The sequence below is a fragment of the Musa acuminata genome, chromosome BXJ3-2 (assembly GCF_036884655.1).
Source record: "Musa acuminata AAA Group cultivar baxijiao chromosome BXJ3-2, Cavendish_Baxijiao_AAA, whole genome shotgun sequence".
NCBI lineage: Eukaryota > Viridiplantae > Streptophyta > Magnoliopsida > Zingiberales > Musaceae > Musa > Musa acuminata.
Window position 1 is genome coordinate 24,598,403 of NC_088350.1, and position 22,668 is coordinate 24,621,070.

General features: G+C 38.4%; 3 protein-coding genes across 5 annotated transcripts; 1 reads left to right on the forward strand and 2 right to left on the reverse strand.

Moving 5' to 3' along the window:
- Positions 1-301: 301 nt before the first annotated feature.
- On the forward strand, positions 302-13,025 carry LOC103974042 (glutamine-dependent NAD(+) synthetase-like). 3 transcript variants are annotated; one of them, XM_065139804.1, is made up of 17 exons: positions 302-846; positions 1,539-1,754; positions 2,137-2,442; positions 3,152-3,375; positions 4,647-4,750; positions 6,623-6,757; positions 7,705-7,873; positions 8,503-8,638; positions 8,902-9,040; positions 9,241-9,417; positions 9,734-9,901; positions 10,078-10,173; positions 11,066-11,194; positions 11,300-11,564; positions 11,688-12,476; positions 12,543-12,698; positions 12,802-13,025. In XM_065139804.1, exons 2-14 carry the CDS (start codon positions 1,561-1,563, stop codon positions 11,522-11,524), a joined length of 2,202 nt encoding a protein of 733 aa, XP_064995876.1. In that variant the 5' UTR covers positions 302-846; positions 1,539-1,560; the 3' UTR covers positions 11,525-11,564; positions 11,688-12,476; positions 12,543-12,698; positions 12,802-13,025. The 3 variants fall into 3 exon arrangements, with proteins under 3 accessions (XP_064995876.1, XP_064995877.1, XP_064995875.1); XM_065139805.1 differs by having other exon boundaries at positions 11,300-11,525; XM_065139803.1 differs by having other exon boundaries at positions 303-846; positions 11,300-12,476.
- A 378-nt stretch (positions 13,026-13,403) lies between these two features.
- On the reverse strand, positions 13,404-13,871 carry LOC135631539 (uncharacterized). The gene has a single exon (XM_065139273.1). The coding sequence runs from the start codon at positions 13,869-13,871 to the stop codon at positions 13,404-13,406; it is 468 nt and encodes a 155-aa protein (XP_064995345.1).
- A 2,921-nt stretch (positions 13,872-16,792) lies between these two features.
- Positions 16,793-22,348, reverse strand: LOC135630677 (protein NLP2-like). The gene is made up of 5 exons (XM_065137804.1): positions 20,808-22,348; positions 20,344-20,385; positions 19,500-20,243; positions 18,248-18,371; positions 16,793-18,013 (listed from the first exon to the last, which is right to left on the reverse strand). The coding sequence occupies exons 1-5, from the start codon at positions 21,648-21,650 to the stop codon at positions 17,010-17,012; spliced, it is 2,757 nt and encodes a 918-aa protein (XP_064993876.1). The 5' UTR covers positions 21,651-22,348; the 3' UTR covers positions 16,793-17,009.
- Between the last annotated feature and the right edge of the window lie 320 nt (positions 22,349-22,668).

Below are 22,668 nucleotides of genomic sequence, written 5' to 3' on the forward strand. Positions count from 1 at the left end.
CCCGCCTCACGTCTTCATTACGGTCTGTTACCAACGTGTCAAATGACTACTGCTTGAAACGAGGGTCCCACATAAACGTTGATGCTTTCTTCCTCTAAAAGATACGTTCCCTACCTTCTTGACCTACTCTACGGATACCTGTGCTGTGATTGGAGACAATTGTGGGGCCCACATAAAGGGTACACTTTGTTTCTTTGACCGGTCTCGTGCATGAGGAGAGACGCAGAGGTTGCTTATCTTCACTGGCGTTAGATGCCTGCAACAGAACGAGACGACTACAATTCGATTTGGACTCTCTCAAGTCAACGTGGAGACTCATGACGAGCCGATTCGGCCGCCTCTCTTTTCTTCTCGCGCGATCAATTTGGTCACCGTCGCTTCATCCGTCGTTTCCCATTCGCCCAAGAGGGATCGTCATCTCTCCTCTCTCCCGAATCGTTCGTTAGTCGTGGATGGTATGGATTGACGGGTGATGAATCGCATCGTCACGAACCCAATCACCGTGCGGATTACCATTTCGTGACTCCTCGTTGCGACCGAACGTTGTGGCACCGCTTGACGGGGCGGACGTCGACGACCCCTCCAAGGCTGAATCAGAAACGAGTAGAGGCGTAGCGTCTGCGGTGGAGAATCCCAAGCTCGATAAGAGCGGTCCTGCTTCTTCGATTTCCACCAGGAATCCCACGTCCTGCCTCCTTCCGCGTTAGATTGGAGTAGGGTTTCAAGAACTCAAGGGTTACGATCGCCATTGCGTAGCTGAATTGATCTGTCAAAGTCTTTTCTTTAATCGGTTCTCTAGAGCTATCGCGATTTCTCGATCTGTCGCTCACTACCAGCGCACCTCAAGTAAGCCTCCTCCTCTCCTCTTACTTGCCGCTTGTGATGTTTGGAAATACCCAATCGGGAACAATGATCCAAACAAACTCATATCCTGCACCTTCGATCCATAGAATAGGCAAAAAATCGTGGTCAAGAAGAACTTTTGGGATTCCTGTTCGCAGAACAAGTTCCAACAGGGCCTAAATAACTTGTTTTCCTGTTGTAATCGTAGTTACTCCGTTTCGCTTTTCTTGGGTTTGGCTTCCGTGTTTAGTTCCGGTTTACAAGTTGCGAATTTGGAATTGAGCACAATCGTCCAAGAAAATTCATAAGCTGTAAAACTTTGATCTAGCGAACAAGCAAGAATTTTCCGCAAGTTAAAAATTCTGGGAATCATATACTGATAACAAATTTCAACTGGACCTAAATAGCTAGCTTTTCTGCTTAGTTGCAGGTTGTTTTATCTTGCACTTTTTTGTCCTTAAGTTTGTTGTTTATATCCAGCTTTCAAGATAAGAATTTTCCTTAATTTGATAAACATCAGTGCTGATACACAATAAAGATGAAAGTCTAATGTTTTCTAGCTCTTCTTCTTTGCTTTAATATGAAATGATGATCAACCATCTTGGATGGGAAAAGAACTGTTTATGTATATAAACAATTATCAAATAGTTTTTTAATATTCCATTGGATATTAGCTTATTATGATTTAATGTCAGGGTCAAAAAATAGAACTTGACAATGAGGCTGTTGAAGGTGGCATCATGTAACCTAAACCAATGGGCCATGGATTTTGACAACAATCTGCAGAATATCAAAGATTCAATCTCGAGGGCTAAAGAAGCGGGTGCTAGAATTAGGATAGGTCCAGAGCTTGAAGTTACTGGTTATGGCTGTGAAGATCATTTTCTGGAGCAAGACACTGTTTCTCATGCGTAAGTTTCTTTTGTATAATGAGATTTTTTATTTTTAATTACATTTTTTTAATAGTGAGAACTAGATGTCATCTGAAAAATGCGCTGAAAAATTGGGATGACAATAAGAACATCTTTATTTGTAAATCGTATGTATGAACCAAGATGTCAAATACTGTTTGGACTGATATGTATGAACCGGTATCTATTGCTTCAACTGAGGATTGGTATTGGACCATATTGTTTGGTATATTGCCTGGGACACTAGTACTTGTATTGGTTCAACTAATTGTCAAAATGAGTAACGGACGTGGACTGAGATTTAAATCCTTGAGCAGTAGTATGCTATTATTAGTAGCCCTATTTTCCTTTTACTAATGGAGTTTAAGCATTTTGGCTGCAGATGGGAATGCTTGAAGGATATTCTTTTAGGCGATTGGACTGAGGATATACTGTGTAGTATAGGTATGCCTATAATTCATGCAGGTGTAAGATATAACTGCCAGGTTTTCTGCTTGAATAGAAGGATACTTATGATCCGCCCAAAGATGGCCCTTGCAAATGATGGAAATTACAGGGAATTTCGATGGTTCTCAGCTTGGACTTTTAAAGACAAGCTCATTGAATTCCAACTCCCGACAGATGTCTCTGAGTCCATATCACAGCATTCAGCACCCTTTGGCTATGGTTACATCCAGCTTTTAGATGCGTAAGCAGCTCGATGATGATTTCTAGTAATGTAGCATGTTGCATACTTTGTACTTTTGTAGTCTTTTTGTGTTCTGTTTTTCTTGTTGGTGCACATGATTTTGATTAGATGTCAAAGGTCAATGTTATCCACTTGCTAAATCTTTGGTAACCGTGAAGAATAATCCATGTTTGTGTGATTCTTTTTTCTGCTTAAAGTTTCTTCAGTTTTTTCATCATAATGTTGCTTGCAAATAGCCCATGTTTGTATAATCACTTCTATAATCTATTAACATTTCCAAATTGGTATTAGAACTATTTTTGGATGCTATTCATTACCTTTTCCTTCCAATTTTTTACAAACTTTACAAAACTTTATTGTTGCCCCATCATTTTCCTCCATCATAGATATTCCTGTGGAGGTCTCTCTTTTACTGGGGAATATCATCTACAATTTTAGCTGAAGCTTACCCACTTTGAGTTGACAATTAGATAGAACAATTTTGCTCATACTCCTTGAGTCCAGAAATTGGAGAAATGGTTAGTTCATCAGTAATTAGTTTGTTTATCCTGGTTATATTAATTATCTGTATTTTCTGTTAGAATTGGTGACTGTTTTTGTAGTCGTTTAACTTCTAAAGCTTTCTGTCTGTCGCTATAAAGTTTTACAAATTTATAATTGATGCCTGTGACTCCTAAACTGCTTGTTTTGGTATTATCGCCTGTTTCAGATCTGTGGCTGCTGAAACATGTGAAGAGCTCTTTACTGCTAATGCTCCTCGAATTGCACTAGCATTAAAGGGCGTTGAGATTTTTACGAATGCCAGTGGAAGTCATCATCAGCTGAGAAAGCTTAATCTTCGAATGGATGCAATAAAAAATGCAACCCGTTTTTGTGGAGGCGTTTACATGTACAGTAATCACCAAGGATGCGATGGCGGCCGCCTTTACTATGGTGTGTCATTTATTTTTTCTTTGAACTTGGTAATTGTTAGTTTAGTTTTGCATTGGTCATGCTCTACTGGTTATGGTGGTTTCAAATATTTATGGAACATAGTGATAATCTTTAACCTGATTTTGGCATCAACATTTGCTTTCTGTGCCTTGTGTCAGCTGGATATATAGAATGTTACATGCTATCAACACAGTCCAACATCATAATATGCTTACACAAGCTAGTGGGATTGGAAAGAAAAAGAAGAGAAAGGAAAACCAAAAAGAAAAAGTGAAAATATAACTGTTGATCAAACAAGGTCCACTATCTTTGACAGGATTAGTTGTGGACACTCAATGCCAGTACAATGTTTCTAGAGGCACTCGATTATGCTGATTGAACCACTCATTCCATTGCATAATTTCCTGGAATGTGGAGTATTCTGATCTTTGTAAGACTGCCTGTGTGGATTTGCCATTTAGCTTGGTTCATGGTATGTGAGGATGGAGTTGGTTCATTAGATTGGGTCATGGCATGTACCGAACCACTTGAGTTGCTTTCTTCATTAATAAGATATTTTGGTTTGCTAGGTAATTTATCTCACTTGGCCATAAGTAATGGTGGTAGAAGATTTGAAACCTTTGAACTAGTTAATATTTTTGTACTTGTCTAAGTATTTTTTGTCATTTTAGCTTTTCTTGAATCAATGTGTCAACAAACTTGAATAACATTTGTGGAACTGGAATGAAAAATCTGGCAATCAGGATCTTATGATCATTGGGAGTGAAATGGCCATTGAACGTTGATGGCAGTCCCATAGGGTAGGGTGATTCTGGTAATTATGACACTGTGATCCATGACCCAATCTGGTTGTGTATCGGTATTATCAGGTAGTTCCTGTTACACTTCTTGGTACTGTTATCATTCACTCTTACATGGTAAAGCAGAAATAGATATGAGATCTTTGCCAAGGGGTTCATGGCACTTTTTTGCTCTTTTTGCATAGTGGTTGAAAATTGAAGCTTTTATGTTCCGCCGGCTGTGTTCTTATACGATAAAGCATCTTTTTTGTATAACTATGTAGAATGGTTTACCTAATAATACACTTAGTTGCTTTGTTTTTTCATATTTCTTGTCCTAGCTAAGAGCCATCTTTATTGCAAATAATGGTTTTTTTTATGGTATTGGGAAAAAAATTTTGTAGTGTTTCTTGGTTTTCGGATTGGGTTTCTTTTGCTAGAGAACTGCCAGAATTAGAGCCTTCTTGTCATTGTAACATGTTCTCTTAACAGATGGATGTTCTTGCATTGCTGTGAACGGAGACATTGTTGCTCAGGGGTCTCAATTTTCCTTGAAAGATGTTGAAGTTTCAACTGCCATTGTAGATCTGGATGCAGTAGGTCATTTGTTCCAGTTGTATTCACATTTCTTTTGTTTGTTTTAGCATTAGTAGCTTTTGGCTTTTAAGTCTAAATTGGTGCTAGAGTTTCATGGACTAATTTGTGTCAAATATTTTAATAAATCCAAAGAGGTTAAAACAAGGATTTTTATGTGTACACACATATATGGCATATTCTAGGCACATTAGCACCAAAAACAAGGTTATTGAATTTGTTATCTTAATGTTGCACGAAATTGAGAGGTTTAGATCAAGGTTCGCAATTTCAATCCATACCAACGTATCGAGCCTTGCTCAGTATGTTACGTACTGAGGCGTACCGAGCGGTATATCTAAAATAACATAAAACCCTCCGAAAATACTTAGAAAATAGAAAAAAAAAAGAAGTTAGGATAGAGTTTTTAAGTTAGAAATAAATATACATTTAGTATAGTTTTAACAAAACTAATGTAATTTAGGTAAGAATAGTGCCATATTTTTTTTCAGACTTTGAGGAGTAGCATTGTGTAAGGTTCATAATGTGATCCAATCCATAAATCATTGGTTTGTTGAGTTTAGAAGAGTAAAAATATGAGAATAAGAGAGAGATTATGAGTGAAAATGAGCTTGAGAGAGTTTAAGATAGTGTAAGAGTGAAATGAATTGAAAGAGGGGGAAAGAAAGGATTTAAAAATCCTTTAGGGTGCCTCTAACGGTCAAATTAACCGTTTGAAAACTGATATAAGTTGGTAACGGTCGGTTTCAACAGTTATCGCCCAATACAAGTTGGTAATGGCCAAAATTTCAACCATTACCGCCCGATATGGGGCCAAAAATTTAGTACCGCCCGTTAATAGACGGTCCGCATGTCGAGAGGCTCTTGGACCGATATGTACCATCCGTATTGGATGGTACACATCGAAATTAAAAACCTTGGTTTAGATAGGGGTGGAAATGGAACACATATACAATGCATATAGGGAAGCCCGCAACTGTGTTTATTTTTAATCAGCAGACACCAACTCATTGTTGGTCTGATATTAAACCTTGTAATTACATTATTTGGTTTGAATATATATGGCTTTGGATATAAAATGGATGCAACTTCCAATCAGATTTAAGGTGGATATAGATGTGAAAATTTGCAGAATTTGATATGTTACCAACACATGATTACGATAGTATGTTGGATTACTTAATCGTATTTATTGGAGAAGTAAACTTTGTTGCAAATGTGACAAGAAAAAATGAATGATAAAAACAAAAAAAATATATCTGTCTAATTCCAGTTTCAGTAATGAATTTGATTGGTATAGTATCAGCACCTTGTATCACTAGAAAAAATAATAGTAAATTGGATATTGACTGGTTTTACTTACTTTATTGACTGGTATCTGATCCTTGTGAGAAAAAGTTATGTACCATCTAAAAAAATCAATCAAATATCTTTCCTTGCTAATATAGTCAAATTTAACATTGAGGTATATTCACAAATTTGATTATATAGGTAAAAGTAAGACATAGGCATATTTACATATTCGGACATTGATAAAACCAAACCCATATTTGTATTCATATCCAGAAGAATTCAGACGGTAAATTTTAAATATGAATATGAACACATGAAGACACATTTATTTAACCATAATTACTTTCATTTGGAAATATAAGACACATTATCTGAGACACTTTCACCTCTACATATAGAGCAATCATATATATTTTTTCTTGATGCTAACATTGGTCTGAAGATTGTTTGTCTTAGTTCCATTCTTGACAAATGGAACCATATCCACTTTTAGTTTCACATTGCACTAGAAAATATATATTGTTCGTTGTAGTTCTTTCCTTTTTCCCACTTTAAAATTTTAACTTGTTTGTAAAAAACAGGTATCTAGTTATCGGGGATCTACAAGTAGTTTTAGAGAGCAAGCAAGTCACCAAGAAGATGTTCCCTCAGTTAGAGCACCATACAAACTTTGTCAAGCATTTAATCTAGGAATGGTTCCTAGTAGTCCGGTGGAGGTTAGCTTCTCTTTATTAAGTATTGATCATCTGGAAACCTTTTAATTTATTGATACTTATATTTATGATCTGATTTAGTGTTCTTCTTGGAGGTGAAAGTAAATATTGAGCTATGGCTAGTTGTATTTATCACTATGTTTGCTTAATTCTGTCATGTTATAGTTATTTTGTTTACAGTATTTACAGAACACTTTCATAGTAGCTGCAAAGATTTTGACAGTTCTAGAAAAAGCCAGCTCGTCATTCCATACTAGACAATTTGCATGATAAGAGGTTAGGTCCCTTTATATTGTTTATGTTTTTAATGGTTTTAAGTCTTTTAATGTTCCACCATTTGCAAAGAATGATAAACATGTAATTGGTTACAAACTTATTCTTCTTTCTCCTAAGAAACTATGTATGCTTTAGAAGCAAGTATTGACACCAAGGTATGTTGCTCTTTCTAGACCTGGGTGGACAGCTTTTAATGGTTGGATGAAACTAATTACATATTTTAAAATTTTATGCTCCATTTTTAAGACAAAATTCTGATGATAACTATTTTAAGTTTATCAATGTTGTAGTATGATTTTGCATATCTATTAGGAAAAGAGAAATAAGAAAGAAAAGATGACCATCTATTTGAATGGATGTTGTTTCTATTTTTTAAGTACTTGTATCTCACTGAAGTTGGAAAAAATATACTTTTCTGCTTCCAACAAAATCTGTAAAGGTCATGACGTTTGTTTGACATCATATTCTTCCAATAATCAGGTATGTACATATGTAAGCTTTTGGAGGGATTCCATCTGAACTCTCTCTCCATGGTGCATTTTGGCAGATTTATTTACATTTATAGAACTCCTCTTATTAATGTAAACTTCTTTGAATGTTTTGTAGCTTTTTATTAATGTATTGGTTTAGTTGCATTATGTGAAGTTTACAAAAAATTATATCTTGACATACAGATTAGGTATCATTGTCCGGAGGAAGAGATTGCTTTAGGTCCTAGTTGTTGGTTATGGGACTATCTAAGAAGAAGTGGAGCATCTGGCTTTTTGCTTCCTCTTTCAGGTGGTGCTGATAGTTCTGCTGTTGCAGCCATTGTTGGTTGCATGTGCCAACTTGTCATAAAAGGTGGGTTCTATGATGTTAATGTTATTGCAGGAATTTCATGTCTATACTTCAGATAGGTAATATATTTTATGAAATAAAAAGGGAATGTACTAAATATTTAGTGTCATCATGTTTGCCACTTAATCCAGCCAAGGTCTTTCTGGTGTCCAATGTGAGTTTGAATTTTTTTAGGAATCCATATCTTGAGTACAAGCAATCTTTCAACTGGAACACCACCGAGTTTGAACTGTAGCACTCTATGCTAGAATTTCAATGATTTCTTTAAGTATCAAATCCTTATTATGACAATCAGGCTGTTAATATAGTTGCTACCTTTTGGTTTGGCACAATGTGATTGTTATCAAATCCTTATTATGACAATCACACTGTGCATAGTTATTGGTCATGTGGCCATGAACGTGAGTGGTATGGTTTGGTACAAACTACAATGTGATTGTTGTGTGCTATGACATGTAGTTTGGTCACATGCACGTGTGCTATAGCTGTAACTTGCTAGTTGGGTATCTACATACCTTATGCTATAGCAAGAAAATCCTTGTTCCAAGTAATGCATTAATCAAAGATTCAAGATAATGTTTGACTGAGAACTGCACCAGCATTTTGATTAGCCAATTGATAGAACATTGCAGATATTGAAGATGGAGATGACCAGGTAAAAGCTGATGCCCTAAGAATTGGCCAGTATAAGAATGGTGAGTTTCCAACAGACAGCAGGGAGTTTGCCAAGCGAATATTCTACACTGTCTATATGGGAACTGAAAACAGGTATTTATCTGGAAATAATCCGAAAAACACTTTTGATTATTAAATTGTGCAGAGAATCATAAAAAATTTAGCACTTCTTTCTGCTGATATATATTGGATACACTCTTTTTCCCACCTCCAAGTAGCAACTTGAATGATGGTCCAAATGAACCCCCTTTTCCATTGATTTCTTGAAACTGATATTTTTTACGTTCATATTGATCCAAGTAATTTGTTACTCTTTTATTTAAGCTGCTGATTCTTTTCGTCGGGGTACCATGCAGTTCTGAAGCAACTAGATCTCGTGCTAAGAGGTTGGCAGATGAAATTGGTTCATGGCACCTAAATGTAGATATTGATAGTGTTGTTTCTGCACTGCTTTCTTTGTTTCAAACTCTTACAGGAAAGCGTCTGCGTTACAAGGTCATTCTTGTGATTGTTACCAAGCATTATTATGTTAAACTCATTTTCTCCTGTTTTCAGTAACATTATCTTTAGGTTACTATTTTAAAATATACCATGATTTAAATATAGTGCAATATATTTTATGATGTCAAAAATGAAAATTAGTGCAAATAAATATCACTGACTGCAAAATTTTGTTTTTCCCTTTGAATGTACAGGTTGATGGAGGATCCAATACAGAGAATCTAGCACTGCAAAATATTCAAGCTCGAGTTAGAATGGTGCTCGCATTTATGCTAGCATCTCTTATGCCATGGGTTCATAGCAAATCTGGCTTTTTTCTTGTGTTAGGCAGCTCAAATGTGGATGAAGGTTTACGTGGTTACTTGACAAAGGTAAAATTTTGTTTTGCTTGTTGGAAAGCTACTACTTCTTGGCTCACTAAAATATTGTGGCTGTTGACCTTGTTTAATTATCAAAAGATCATGGCCTAAACTTGAACCATACCTTCTTAAACTTGAAGACACATTTCAAAAGTCTGGAAAGGCATATATGCTTTTTGCCATTAAGTTCCTCATTGATGAACATCTTATGAACATCCTACTGGATTAGTCGCTTTTGATGTATTTGATTTATTTTATTAAGCTAATAATTTTCAAATGAACAGAAGTGTCTTGTTACTGACAATTTTTTCTGCAAATTCTCCAAAAGTATGACTGCAGTTCAGCAGATATAAATCCGATTGGGAGTGTAAGCAAGCAAGATCTCCGGTCTTTTCTACGTTGGGCTGCAATTCATCTTCACTATCCTTCATTGGCAGAGGTTGAAGCAGCACCTCCAACCGCAGAACTCGAGCCTATCCGTTCTGACTATAACCAGGTATTTTTGCTTACTTCATCTTGTTTTACATTTTATACTTTCAAGTTTCAATTATGAAGTAGCTCCTTACCTCCTTAGTGGAGTAGTCTCCATATCCTTCATCTAATGGTGTATTATTTATATTTTAATGCAACTATGAAATAGAGGAACTAAGATTTGGTATCTATGTAAATCAGTTGGATGAAGTGGACATGGGCATGACTTATGAGGAATTATCGATTTATGGGAGGCTGAGGAAAATTTTCCGATGTGGACCTGTGTCTATGTTTCAGGTGAGCTTGCTGGACCCTATGCTTTGTTCATGTTTATTGAGCTCTCTCAAACTTGAAACAGTGTTTATATACAACAGATGTAAGAAAGATTTTATAATTAAGATTGTGTAGTACTCCTGTACATAGTTTTGTTATATTCACGCGTTTAAGTCTGAACATGTACTAGTGTGCGAAACCAGTCGAGCTTCACATAAGATCCGACTCCAGGCCTATGACCTCCTTGCAGTACTGAGCTGCAGGAGAGACCAAGGAAAAAAAAATAATGTTCGTCTCAGAGAGATAGGGGATGGCAGTATGGATGAGCAAGGATTTTGAGTGATCTCTGTACTTTATATTAAGTTTATATGGCAAAGACATCAAGTTCGGATTGGTTCTTTGTTCCCGCACTAATGAGCTCAATTGAGTTCATGCAATTCATATCACAAGAGTTCGAAGCATGTCCATTCACAAGCAGAACTAATATGCTTAATTAGGCTGGTATTGCACTATGTGGGACACACTCATGGCAACCGGGAGGTTGGTTGGGTTTGTGCCATTGTGTATTTGGTGGCAACACACAACTCATCATGTGGTGAGTTCTCAATCAGCTTTCACTTTCAAGGTGTTTATGCTCACTGGCATCAAAAATAGGCCAGTCTAAGCATGCACCTTCTGACCCTGTATCATACAATTATTTTTCTGGCATGGGAACCCACACATACCAATTTATCCTTGTTTGCTACTGCTGACAAATAAAATCCAACTTATGGTTGACTCCAGGTTCTGAATGTGAATTGTCAGACCTTTGGATGGTGGATCTTGAGATCTCTTCTTATTATGTATTTCAACTAACATATAGACCACATTTCACTCTACATTGCTTTTCTCAATTGAATGCTGCTTATATTTGCAGAATCTGTGTCATAAGTGGTGCAGTAAATTAACTCCATCAGAGGTAGCAGAGAAAGTAAAACACTTCTTCAAGTACTACTCCATCAATCGGCATAAGATGACAGTGTTGACTCCCTCGTATCATGCTGAGGTAATCCTATTCTTCATCACATATCCTCTTCATTAGATTTTTTGTTCCTTCATGGAAGAAATCTTCTAGCTATAACTAATTTTAACCTAATATCAATGTTTGTAGAGCTACTCACCTGAAGATAACAGATTTGACCTTCGTCAATTCCTGTACAACTCAAGATGGCCTTATCAGTTTCGAAAGATCGACGAGCTCGTCAATAAAGCAGCTGATCAAAGAGCAGCTAATCTTCCAGAGCAAAGACCAGAAGATTCAGATATCAAGTCGGGCTGCGGAAGTGGCACAGGAGTCGTGGCAGTGGGATCCAGCAATCCAAATGCTGGCCTTTAGGGTAAGAACATGATAGAATTTAGATGCAGCAGAGCAACAGGTTCTTCTTCTCATCCTTTTCCTTCGCTTGTACCACCATTTTCCATTCACGCTAATATCAACTGTTCTTAAATCTAGTTCATCTATTGATCTCCCGCAAGCCTAACACAGCTTATGGTTGCAGAAGCTGCGGACAGGCTTACCGACACCACATCAGAAGTTATTTATGTTTGGTCTGACAAATAAAAAGTCAACCAGTCTCATTATTATTCTCAGGTGCATGCCTGAGAATAATAATCAAAGAATAATTTCTGTAATTAGCACAATTAAATCCCTTTTTTTCCCTGATTTTACAGAATTGAAGATGTGAATGCAACGTTTTCTCTTTCAATAAAAGTATCTGTTTTGACTTTTTTCCAACTCATGATGATGTATATTCTTTTCTCAAAAATTTCTTTTATTACTCAGGTCAGGTCAGGTCAGAAAAAAGTAACCTTAATCATTATATATATATATATATATATATATATATATATATATATATATATATATATATATATATATATATATATATATTACAGAAGGAATTGTCTTTTTAGTTCATCTGTCCCTTTGACCATCCAAAATATCGGCTACCAAAGCAGTGGCAAAGAGCATGACATGGACAACTCCCACCCAACTAGCAAAATATCAAAGGATGATCCGAAATAGTTGGACAAGAAATCAATGAAAATTTTATAGATGAGATTTCTACAAGAAAAAAAGGAAGAAAAATCTACAATGTGGTGAGGGGTTCCAAAGAGATCCTTATCCTCATCATTCCTCTTCGTATAAATAGCAAACTCCATCCGTCTCATGCTCACCAGAGGAAGCAAAACCACCTCCAAAGATGCAGGCAGCAGCTCCTCAAACCCAGAGCTGTCGTCGTCACCTCATCGGAAACCTCCACCATCGACTACAGCTCCTCCATCTTGTACGTACGCTCTCTCTCTCTCTCTCTCTCTACTGTTGATGACATCTTCCCTGCTGGGGTTTGCAGCGTGTTTCCCATGGAGGCGTGTGAGATACTCGGTGGCGAGGCATGCAACGCCAGGATGTTCCCGGAAGCGAAGCTCGCGGCAGCGGCCGGCAGCGGTGGCAGACCGGCCTCCGAGGAGATCGACAGAGACTACCTCGAGTACAACGATCCCAAAACGTACTTCCTTTATTCTCTTCGCTGCAAGGCCACGTAGATTTCACTGCTCGGTTATACTACGTGGGTAGCTATCTAACAACAACACACCATGCAACGTTTGCAGTGTGTTCCCTGGCGAGGCGTGCGACGATCTCGGCGGCGAGTTCTGCCAAGCCGAGTACCAGAATGGCGTCTTCTGACACGGCATTACGCATGCCTGGAGTTGGCTTCCTGTCGACGATGAATGATAGAAACTTGCAGTCGGTCATAAGACAGCAGCGTATAGTGCACTGTGTATATCTGTGTTCTAAGGATATAAGGAATGAAAGCTAAACTTTGTTACCTATATGATGATGATGATGCAGCATAGAAATAAGGCATTATAGATTAGATTTGAAGTCTGAAGAACAATAAAACTACTAACTACTAATTTATTTATAACTACTAAATTATGATCCCGAAGTCAAAGCTAATTGTGGACTGAGAATGATCGATATATATATAAATTTATTCTCATAATTTTATGACTCGATTTTTTTCTCCCATTGCAAAACAAAAATTCATTCCGAGGAAAAAGAGAAAGAAGCTCAACCTCGAGTTCAGCGAATACCTACCAATTGATGCCTATCACAGAGAGAAAGAGTAGCCAAAACCAAAACAAAAAAGAGCTCTCATGTTTGTGAGGACCGATCGGAAGGAGTGTAACGACACGGTTGAGAACCATCACTACTCTTCTTCCTCGGCCATTGCCATCCTACTGAGAGGACTCGGCCCAATCTTTTTCCTTCTCATGGCATTCCTCTTCCTGACGAACTCCATCTGGTTCCTCCTCCTCTGCTGCGTCATCGCCTCCTCTTCCACCACAAACCTTCTCATCAGCACGTCATCCGTCAGTGACTTCCCCCGGAACACTCTTCGTCCCTCGGCAGAAGTCCTCGTGCTTACGGTCCTTTCCGACGACGCCACGACGGATTTCGACCTCGTACAACTGTAGCTTCGTCGCGGCGGGACTTCTGCTCGGAACACCTCGTTGTAGGAGGAGATGGGAGCGCAGAGGCAGACCCGAGTGAAGGAAGAGGCTACCTTTTGGGAGGTGGATTTCCTTAGATTCTGCTTGTTGGACTTGGCTGGGATTCCGGTAGACTTCGCTGCTGGAGGATTCGTCACATGCTTCCATAGAATTTTGGCCTCCATCACTCTTCCATACCATGGTTTTCTGGAAAGTGAGCATCCATCGATCAGTACATCTCCAAGTATCATGAAAACTATGCAGTGTATCATGAAAGCCGTTGCAGGTTGAAATGAAGTACACACACCTTGAATTCATGAACACAAGTAAAATTTCAGTGAACTTACACGATGCAAAACAAGTGTGCCTCGAAGAAAAAGAAAGATAAGAATGGAGATTCTTGCTTGCCTTTTTTGTGGGTTGTTCTTCTCTTGCATCAACAATGAGTAGAGAATCATGGGGGAGTTGGGAGGATGAGGAGCTCTCGAGTTTGATTCCGGGAACAGAGTGGAGCAAATTGCGGAGGACTTGTTAGCAGATGTGGAAGTGGCAATGTGGTCCTTTCCTTTCTTCTTCCTTTTTCTTTATTGCAGGATGCTTTTGCTTTGGCAGGGCTCCTTAGAATGAGGGAGAGAAGATGGACCTTATGATTGGAACATAAATCTGAACTGCACTGGAAAAGGTTGATGCTCCTCACCCTCTTTTTGAGCTTGAGACAGCAGCACAGTCCTTCACTGTCACCAGGGCTTTTTTAGCCCCTTGATCTACTGCAGCTATTGTTTATCTAATTTTGGTCAAATTCAATGGCCCCATTTTGGTCAAGTGTTGTTGGTGTAGCCACAAACACTGAAAGATCAGCCAACAGTATCATAGCATAAAACAAAGGTGTTTCTGACCATGTCTTCACTGGACCTGAAGGCACCAACCAACACTCGCTATTCACACAATAGTATCATGGCATATATATATATATATATATATATATATATATATATATATATATATATATATATATATATATATATATATATATATATATATATATATATATATATATAGTTCATGAAGAAAATTAGACCTCCATGGTAAAACACAGAGAAATGAAGGATATCATGGAAGCCATGCTCATCTTCTTCTTCATTGCCATGGATGGGAAGATGGAGAGGTGGAATGCATCATAAGGCCAGGTACTGCTACACACAGTCTACATGAATATATATATATGCCAGAAACAATAATAACTCCAGGTGGGATGGTTTCAGGATTTAGCTTTTGAGTCTAATGCTTTTAAGGCTGAAAAAAGTGGGGAAAGGGTGAAAGAGGGCATGATTGCTGAACATGGCTGCTTTATGACAATTAAGATCTTGGAATGCTCTTTAATCTTCAAAGTAGAATCATTCAAAGGCTGACAAGAATTGCAGTGGCAACTTGGATACAGGATGGCAGAATGTTTCAAGTTGAGTAAGGAATTTATTCCTGGTTTCTTAATGATGTTTGTCTACCATTAGTTAAGTGAAGCCTTGATTGCTCTGTTTATATCTTATGTTTGGGAAGTATGTTTTCTTAAAGATGTTTGCACTGTATTAGTCTACCAACACAGTTATTAGTGTCATACTTTTGGACCAAGAAACTCTAAAATATTTTTTGGAGGCACTGACATTTGCCTTTCACTTTCATCTTTTAGTACATGAGAAGACCAATTTTTTGTTGTTATAGCTTCACAAAGTTTATTCCTTGAGATGACTTTGTTCATGTATGCTAAGTTTAGGAGTTACTTGGCAGCAGGGTGCAAACAGGAACTCTTTGTGCCTCCACTGCACCTCCCACTCCTGGTGATCTCATGCTGCCATGACCTGCAATATGGAAGCAGAAGTCAGTGCATTGTCAACTCACTTTCTGGCTTCAAAGCCAAAACCAACTTCATAAAGGAGATGCAAGATGAGTATTGAGTAGGTTCTGTTCTGTTTCTTACAAGGTATTCAAGTGTTATATGAGTCACAGAATGTTGCAGATCTTCTTCTACCTCTGCATTCTGATTTAATGGTTGCCCTCATTGTCTGCTTCTCAGCCTCATCTTCTCATCATCCACACCATCAAGACTTGATAAGTCTCATTTTCCTCTTCTCATCTCACAGTGACATGAATGCTTCACCACTTGGAAACATATTCAATGAATGCTTAAATGATTGCTCAATAACAACCACACAAAAATTAAATGCCTAGAGACTGGCAACACTGCAGAAACATATGAAGGAGCACATCTCTGAGCTAATACAAAATTATAATTAGTGAGTCTTCTGCAGTACAATTCCATGCCTAATAATAATCCAAAGATATAGCGAGTCTGTTATAGTAAACTGCAGCATCCTCATAGAAATTATGTAATAAACCTCAAAGTTGAAATGCTGTTTGTGGCTGCCGCGGATTAACTTTACATTTATCGGGAGTAAAACTTTACATTAACCTTGCAATGAGTAACATCACAAATAAACATAGTTTAATGGTCATAATAAGATATCACTTTAGTAATATGATCCCAATACCTGAGGAAGGAGATCTAACACTCTCTTCCAGTGTCCAAACATCAAGATCAAATATTCAAACGAGGTCCATCAAGCCATGATTACATGACACAAAGCATAAGCAAATAGAGAAAACAGATCTCCAGGAAGAGCAAGTACCGTGCATTGTTCTTCGAGTGCCATGTAATCAGGTTGTCATATAAGGTCTTAACAAATCATAAAACCAGCAATCCTTCTATTTCTGAACAAGCATAAACAGATTATATAAGTATACTCCAAGATACCACTAAAAGCTTGTACAATCTGTGGTGTCATCTTTCATCGCTTTCCTTGGATTTTTTTTTGTCATTCTGGAGCCAACGACTGTAATGCATATCTATATATGTTACAACTGAAATTCAAACCAGCAAGCACCATCTACTCTAATGATGTCATTTACCTAAATATATTAGTCCATGTAAACACAAGTTTTCAGTTGGTTTTTGACATTTTATTTACCAAGATTTCAGACACACATTGTCACACACAAAAGGAGCTAGAAACAGGCATGAGATGGAAAATACACTAAGGTTGCATTCAAGTACTTCCTGAATGGTTAGTCATTTATATTAAACAAAAAATAGTCACTAGGTACAAGAGGAGTCCCTTGGGGACTTCATTAACCAAAATCATTCATACTTACATTACATCTAAGATATGTATGTATACATGCTAATATGATGTATAGATTGTCTCCTCCAACATATGCTTGATTACTTGCTGTCTGAATAATGTGCCCAACAAATTCCTAAATCGAAGGCCTCAAGTCTTTAGGTAGTTACTACTGGATGAACTGCCAATGTTACATGGTACATCATAGACTTGAAGCTTTATGCTCCGTGATACAATATTTTGTAGTGCATCAATGCACTCCTCAAGGTCAGAGTCATTCGCCAACATGACCCAATCGTCCTCATCATCCCTATACTTAAGCCGGAATGTTCCTACCAGCAATTTCAGTCTCTTTCCAATTTCCTCAAACAAGTGGTGGCTCCCCAAAGATGGAAAGAACTTGAATCGAACAGTGTCACCATTGTAGGTAGCCTTCACTGTTACACATGGGCCAGTTTGAGAGAGTAATCTCTTACTCTTCTTGAAACTTGAGTGGCTTGATGCACTGCCACTGGAAGAGTCTGTCATACTAGAAGAAAGAGGGCTTGTCAATTTATCCAGTGCTGCCAAACTCGAGCGTGTTGACACGTTCTGGCACTCATGACTCACCAAACTTACGTCATCTTTGCTGCCTTGGTGGCATCCTGCTCCTTTTAAAAGACATGAACTGTTGGAAATACCTTTAGAATACAATGGCAGTTTGTGCATGCTTTGAGCATTAGTATATGGGAACAGGCATCCATCAGCAGAAATAAAGTTGAATTCTCTGCCACAGTCATTTGAAATGACACCAAGTTCATCTGTTTCACATTTAAACTGGCCAGTGGTACCTATTTGGTGTCTGTCAACAGAAGAGCAATCTGATTCAATTTTCCCAAGAGTTTGTTCTGTTTCAATCTGCCGAAAGGAAGAGGTCGGCATAAGGTCTTGACCTTTTGGGTCTAATGTTACCAATGTTGACTTTTCTGGAGAGGAGACTGCTGTGATAATGCACCCAGTAGAAGGATCATATTTTAGTGCTCCCTCCACTCCATGCACAGAATTTATCACATTTTGGATCTTCTGCAATGAACGATGGACCTTATTTATCTTGCGAGATGGCCATCTTGAAATCCCATGCTGTCTGCATATCTTTTTCAATGTTGTTGGACAAACTGCGACAGTTATCACATGTTTTTAAAATATCTAAATGGAGCAAGAGTTTATAATTTATAAACTAGTGCCTCTAGGTAAAATAATTCTAATTATCTAAACAATTACACACAGATCAACTGAGGAAGGAGAAGCAATATCACTATCACATGTTATAATATCTAAGATAAGGGCATTCTTTCCTTGAAAAAGATAAACTGTTACCACATCAAAACGGGTAGAAAAACAGGGCTTACCTCCAATGCTCCTTGCAGCATCCTTGAGACTTCCAGAAAAGTGTCGCTGAAGAAGACTCAAGCTAATATTCTTCTCAGCAGCACTGTGTTTTTTCTCCACATGTTTCATAGAGCCAGAATTTAACTGGATAAGTTGGAACACATATTTGTGTTTAGTAAAACCATATATAAGAATTTGCAACAAAGTGAATGAGAAATATTCCAATTGCCCTTATTGAAATACAAAAAAAACTAATTATATCCACCCAGTAAACATCAATAAAATTTGGTTGACAAAAAACAGAATATCAAATATCAGCCAAAGATGATCTTCTATCAGAATTCAAAAAATATAAATAATGAAAATGAAGGAGAATTGGAAAAAAAAAATTAAAATGTGCTAAACTATCTTCCCCACATATCTTATGAAATTTTTTTTTCAAAAAATTTGAGAAAAGAATAGCTCGGTGCACCAGGTTTCTACCACTATGCTGCTATTTCTATTGTTAGATCTGGTGTTTTGAGTTGAATAAGGGATCTTCTGATCGCTTAACAGTGATATCACAGAATCAGATTTTTTTAATAGTGATCTGTGGATCTCAGTAGAAGTGAACATTGCAGAATCTGATTTTTTTTTAACAGTGATATTCTTTAAAAGGAAAAGACCAAGGATACTAGTGTTCGAGTCACGAATACAACCTCTTTATATTTAATGCAGCATACATTGCCTTCCCCAGACCCTGCCACATTGGTGGGAGCATGCACTTATTTGTGGGAGCATGCACCCTTTTTATTCCTGGATAGGAAGACTTTAAGAGGGAAATCCAACATAAAAAAAGCATGATAAGGAAAACCAATCAGATATCATGTTACTCAACACAAACAAAAGTCATGTTATTTAACACATAATGCAACATTTTGAACCTTGAAGATCTAGTATTCGGCCTATCTGTATATGGAAGACTCTGAGTAGCAAATTATGTAACATATGTGAATGCAAAAATTGGTGATATTAAGTTGTGAATAATTGTAAGTGATAATAAACCTAAACATTCTACAATATACTCCATCCAAATAAAAGGGCTTCATTAACACCTAACAGGTGTTTGAAGGTTTACTTATAAAGTATTGAGCCATAGGGCACCCTATAAAAAGGACTTCAGGACGTTCAACATCTTGGCAATCAATCAAGAAGACGAATTGACATTTTCAGTTCTAGAGCAATAATCTTTGAAGCATGACACAGGAAGAAGGTTAAAGCCAAGACAAGCACCTGATCATGATTAGCATCTCCACTTTGTTCATGAGAACCAATATTCCGATACTCCAAAGGCATCTCAGATGTTGTTTCATTATCGCTGTCCATTAATTGAGAATGCTTCATTGAGAAATCTGTTTCTTTATGAATGCCTGCTCTACTGATCTCTGCTCCAGCTATTTTCTCTGCTCCAGCTATTTCAGCATTTGAGACAGTTCTCAAGGTCCTACAAATTCTCTGTAGAGTATTTGAGAGGTTATTTAACAAGAGCTGTTGCTCTTCACTGCCTATACAATTTATTGGTAAAAAGAACTCAAGTACGTAATCATCATTTCCGGTGTATATGCTCCTCAGCCGGATTGCAACTGCAGCACGGAGACTAAACTTCCGAGCATGGTGTGCAAGTGGATATTCACGTATATCATATACTTTTACATCAGGGAAGAAGGATGGATGATTTGATCGAAGTGCTTTTCCAGCAATGCCTTGTCCTTTCTCAAGGTGATGCTCAGCACATGCATGAAGAAAACCTTGCATTTGTGTGTCATTAACATAGCAAGCGGATTCCTGGATGCAAAGGATATGTCTTCCTGAAGTTGACTTCATGTCCCCAATATCATATTTCCTGGAGTCATTCAAACCATCGTCATACCAAAGGGGTACCCATGTAAGTGCCAAAGGCAACATGTGACCATGACAAACAGCTCTCAGAACATCGAATATTTCTGAAAATGCAGACATCTGACTCTTTGTGAGGTTCTGCAAAAAAAATCAAGAACCTTTTTTCTTAAAACTCATTCGAAAGGTTCACTCCCATCTTAATATAAACAAACATAGTTGTGACAGAATTTATCACTACCTGTTGATGAGTTTGGGTTTTGATGGTCCTCAAATCCACAACCTGCAAAAGCAACAGAAATAGTAGCCTTCAGGTATGAAAAGTTATAAGAATAGCTTCCATGATTTCCTTGATCTTTACTGAACCAAGATAAGTATATGATCTCAAAGATCTGCCATCACCAACAGATAAAAATATACATAGGATGCATGATGGGCAACAGATAAGAAGTAGGCAGTCAAACTGCCACTGACGATTATTTATCATTGACAGGGGGAACATCCATAATATGAACTAAAAAGACAAACACCGATTCTTATTTAAATATAAGCTTGAATGTCTGCCTATTTTCGAGCAAGGATCAGAACAAGATGCCAAAGAACAACATTCAGACAGAAGCAGTAGCACATGAACCAAATGTCATTGACGCAATCAATATTGAAACGAAAGTGCCACAAGGTACCAAATGTCATGCAAGCACTGACCTGCAAAGCATTGCAAATGTTTTCCATTTCCGTATTGAAGTTGGGCTTAGCCACTGTTGTAACAAGCTCAAGCACCGCACAACAGGAACCTTCACAAGGATCAAGCACAGGCATGGCAAGAGATCCACGAACTTGATGATTAACCGCATCGTCCACTCTCATGTACTCATTTTTTTTGTAATAGGTGACATTTGAGGTCCACTCTGGCGTCCTGGATACAAATACACGCCCAGGAAGCCCGGTGAACATGCCAGGTGCTTCCTTCAGATAAAAAATAAAATTCCTTGAAACTTCTCGGTAACCAGCAAGATTTTTGTCTAGGAGAAAAGGCTGGTCAGATGTACTTAATACATACTGATCACCCTGCACAGTGGGCATCCAGACCTGGGCAAGAATTCCACTACATGATGATTCCTTAAACAAGAGCAATGCCTTGAGCATTCTTTCTGTAAGAGACACACCTCCAAAAGGTCTACTGACAGTTGAGATCCCTTCACTGGATATGTCATCAGAAGCAAGGTAACTACGGCAATAGGAATTCCTAAGCCCCAGTGACAAATCAGCTTTTTGTGAAGCCATGTTCTCCTTGCGGTCGTCATTAGTGTCTCCAGGAACAGCTTTCGTACCTTGTGCTGCAATACTATTCGGTGACATGAAGGAAGCCCAAGTAGCAGGCGTTTGCTGAGCATCTGAAAAGTTTAAGATAGAAAAGATCTGGTCTGCAATCGTCGGGCTCCAGGCTTCAGTAAAACCATCAAAATCCATGAGCTCCGACAGGGCAGATAGATCATCTTTAATCTGGCTCGCATTCCCTCCATTACCCGTGGGCGGTAAACCATCCATACGAGTCTGACTGAGACTCAAGGGTCATCAACTTCCTTTCAGTTCTTGCACAAGGGTCAACCCTTAGCCGCCCTGTTCCACCAAAGAACCGATCTTTTTTCCTTCAAGTAGCTTGATTCATCTTTCTAGCTTGAAACAAGAAACAAAAGAATAGATCCAAAAGTCAGAAGCCAATCCCCACACAAGAAAAGCGATACAACGCTGCAACCACAACTCTCTTGGCACGACCAATCCAACATCCACAACTTGTCGGTTCACATTTCCATACCATATTTGCACCTAGCAGTCAAATCTTAGGACACAATAAAAATCCGTTTTCCTCCCCCCCGCCCTAAAACAGCCTCGAAACGCCAATTCCAAGTCACCCACGAAGCAATTCACCAGCCGCACCACCTAATCCATCCCAGATATCGAAGCGAAAGAACAACAAACCCTGCTATCAATCAACTGAAGAAAAAGCTCAGCAGAAGGGGCTTTACGCCGCACGTCGAAACCCTAGCTCAAATCAGAGAGCGAACAGAATAATTCCCACGGCCATCACCTCGATTGGCCGTAAAATCTCTCCCATCCAGTTGCTCTTTCCCTTAACTTTGCGCTCCGACGTGCGAATCACCTGAATCCAATGAGAGGTAGACAGAGGAGTCGGCGACCGAGTGCCAAACGCCCAGGGATAGGCGGCGCTAAAGCGGTCGACAAATTGCGGCGGGCGTTAAACGAAGCATACAACCCACACAACCACACAATTACCCAAATTGCCATTTCAAATTGACCGATCTGGTCGGTAAAGCTGGACATTAAGATAATAATAATTGAGACTCATGGGCAGTTCGGTCAAAATACAATGGTTCAAGCCAGTCGCCGGACTCGGTGGCGAAGACAACATCCCACACACGCGTCGACGAATGATTCGATCTGGCGTAAGAACAAATCTAGGATTGGTTGCGGTTAGATTCCATCTACAACCCCACCCGGTGGGATTCGTCGTTGTCAACGGCATGCGTGGCACGTGATCTCGTGA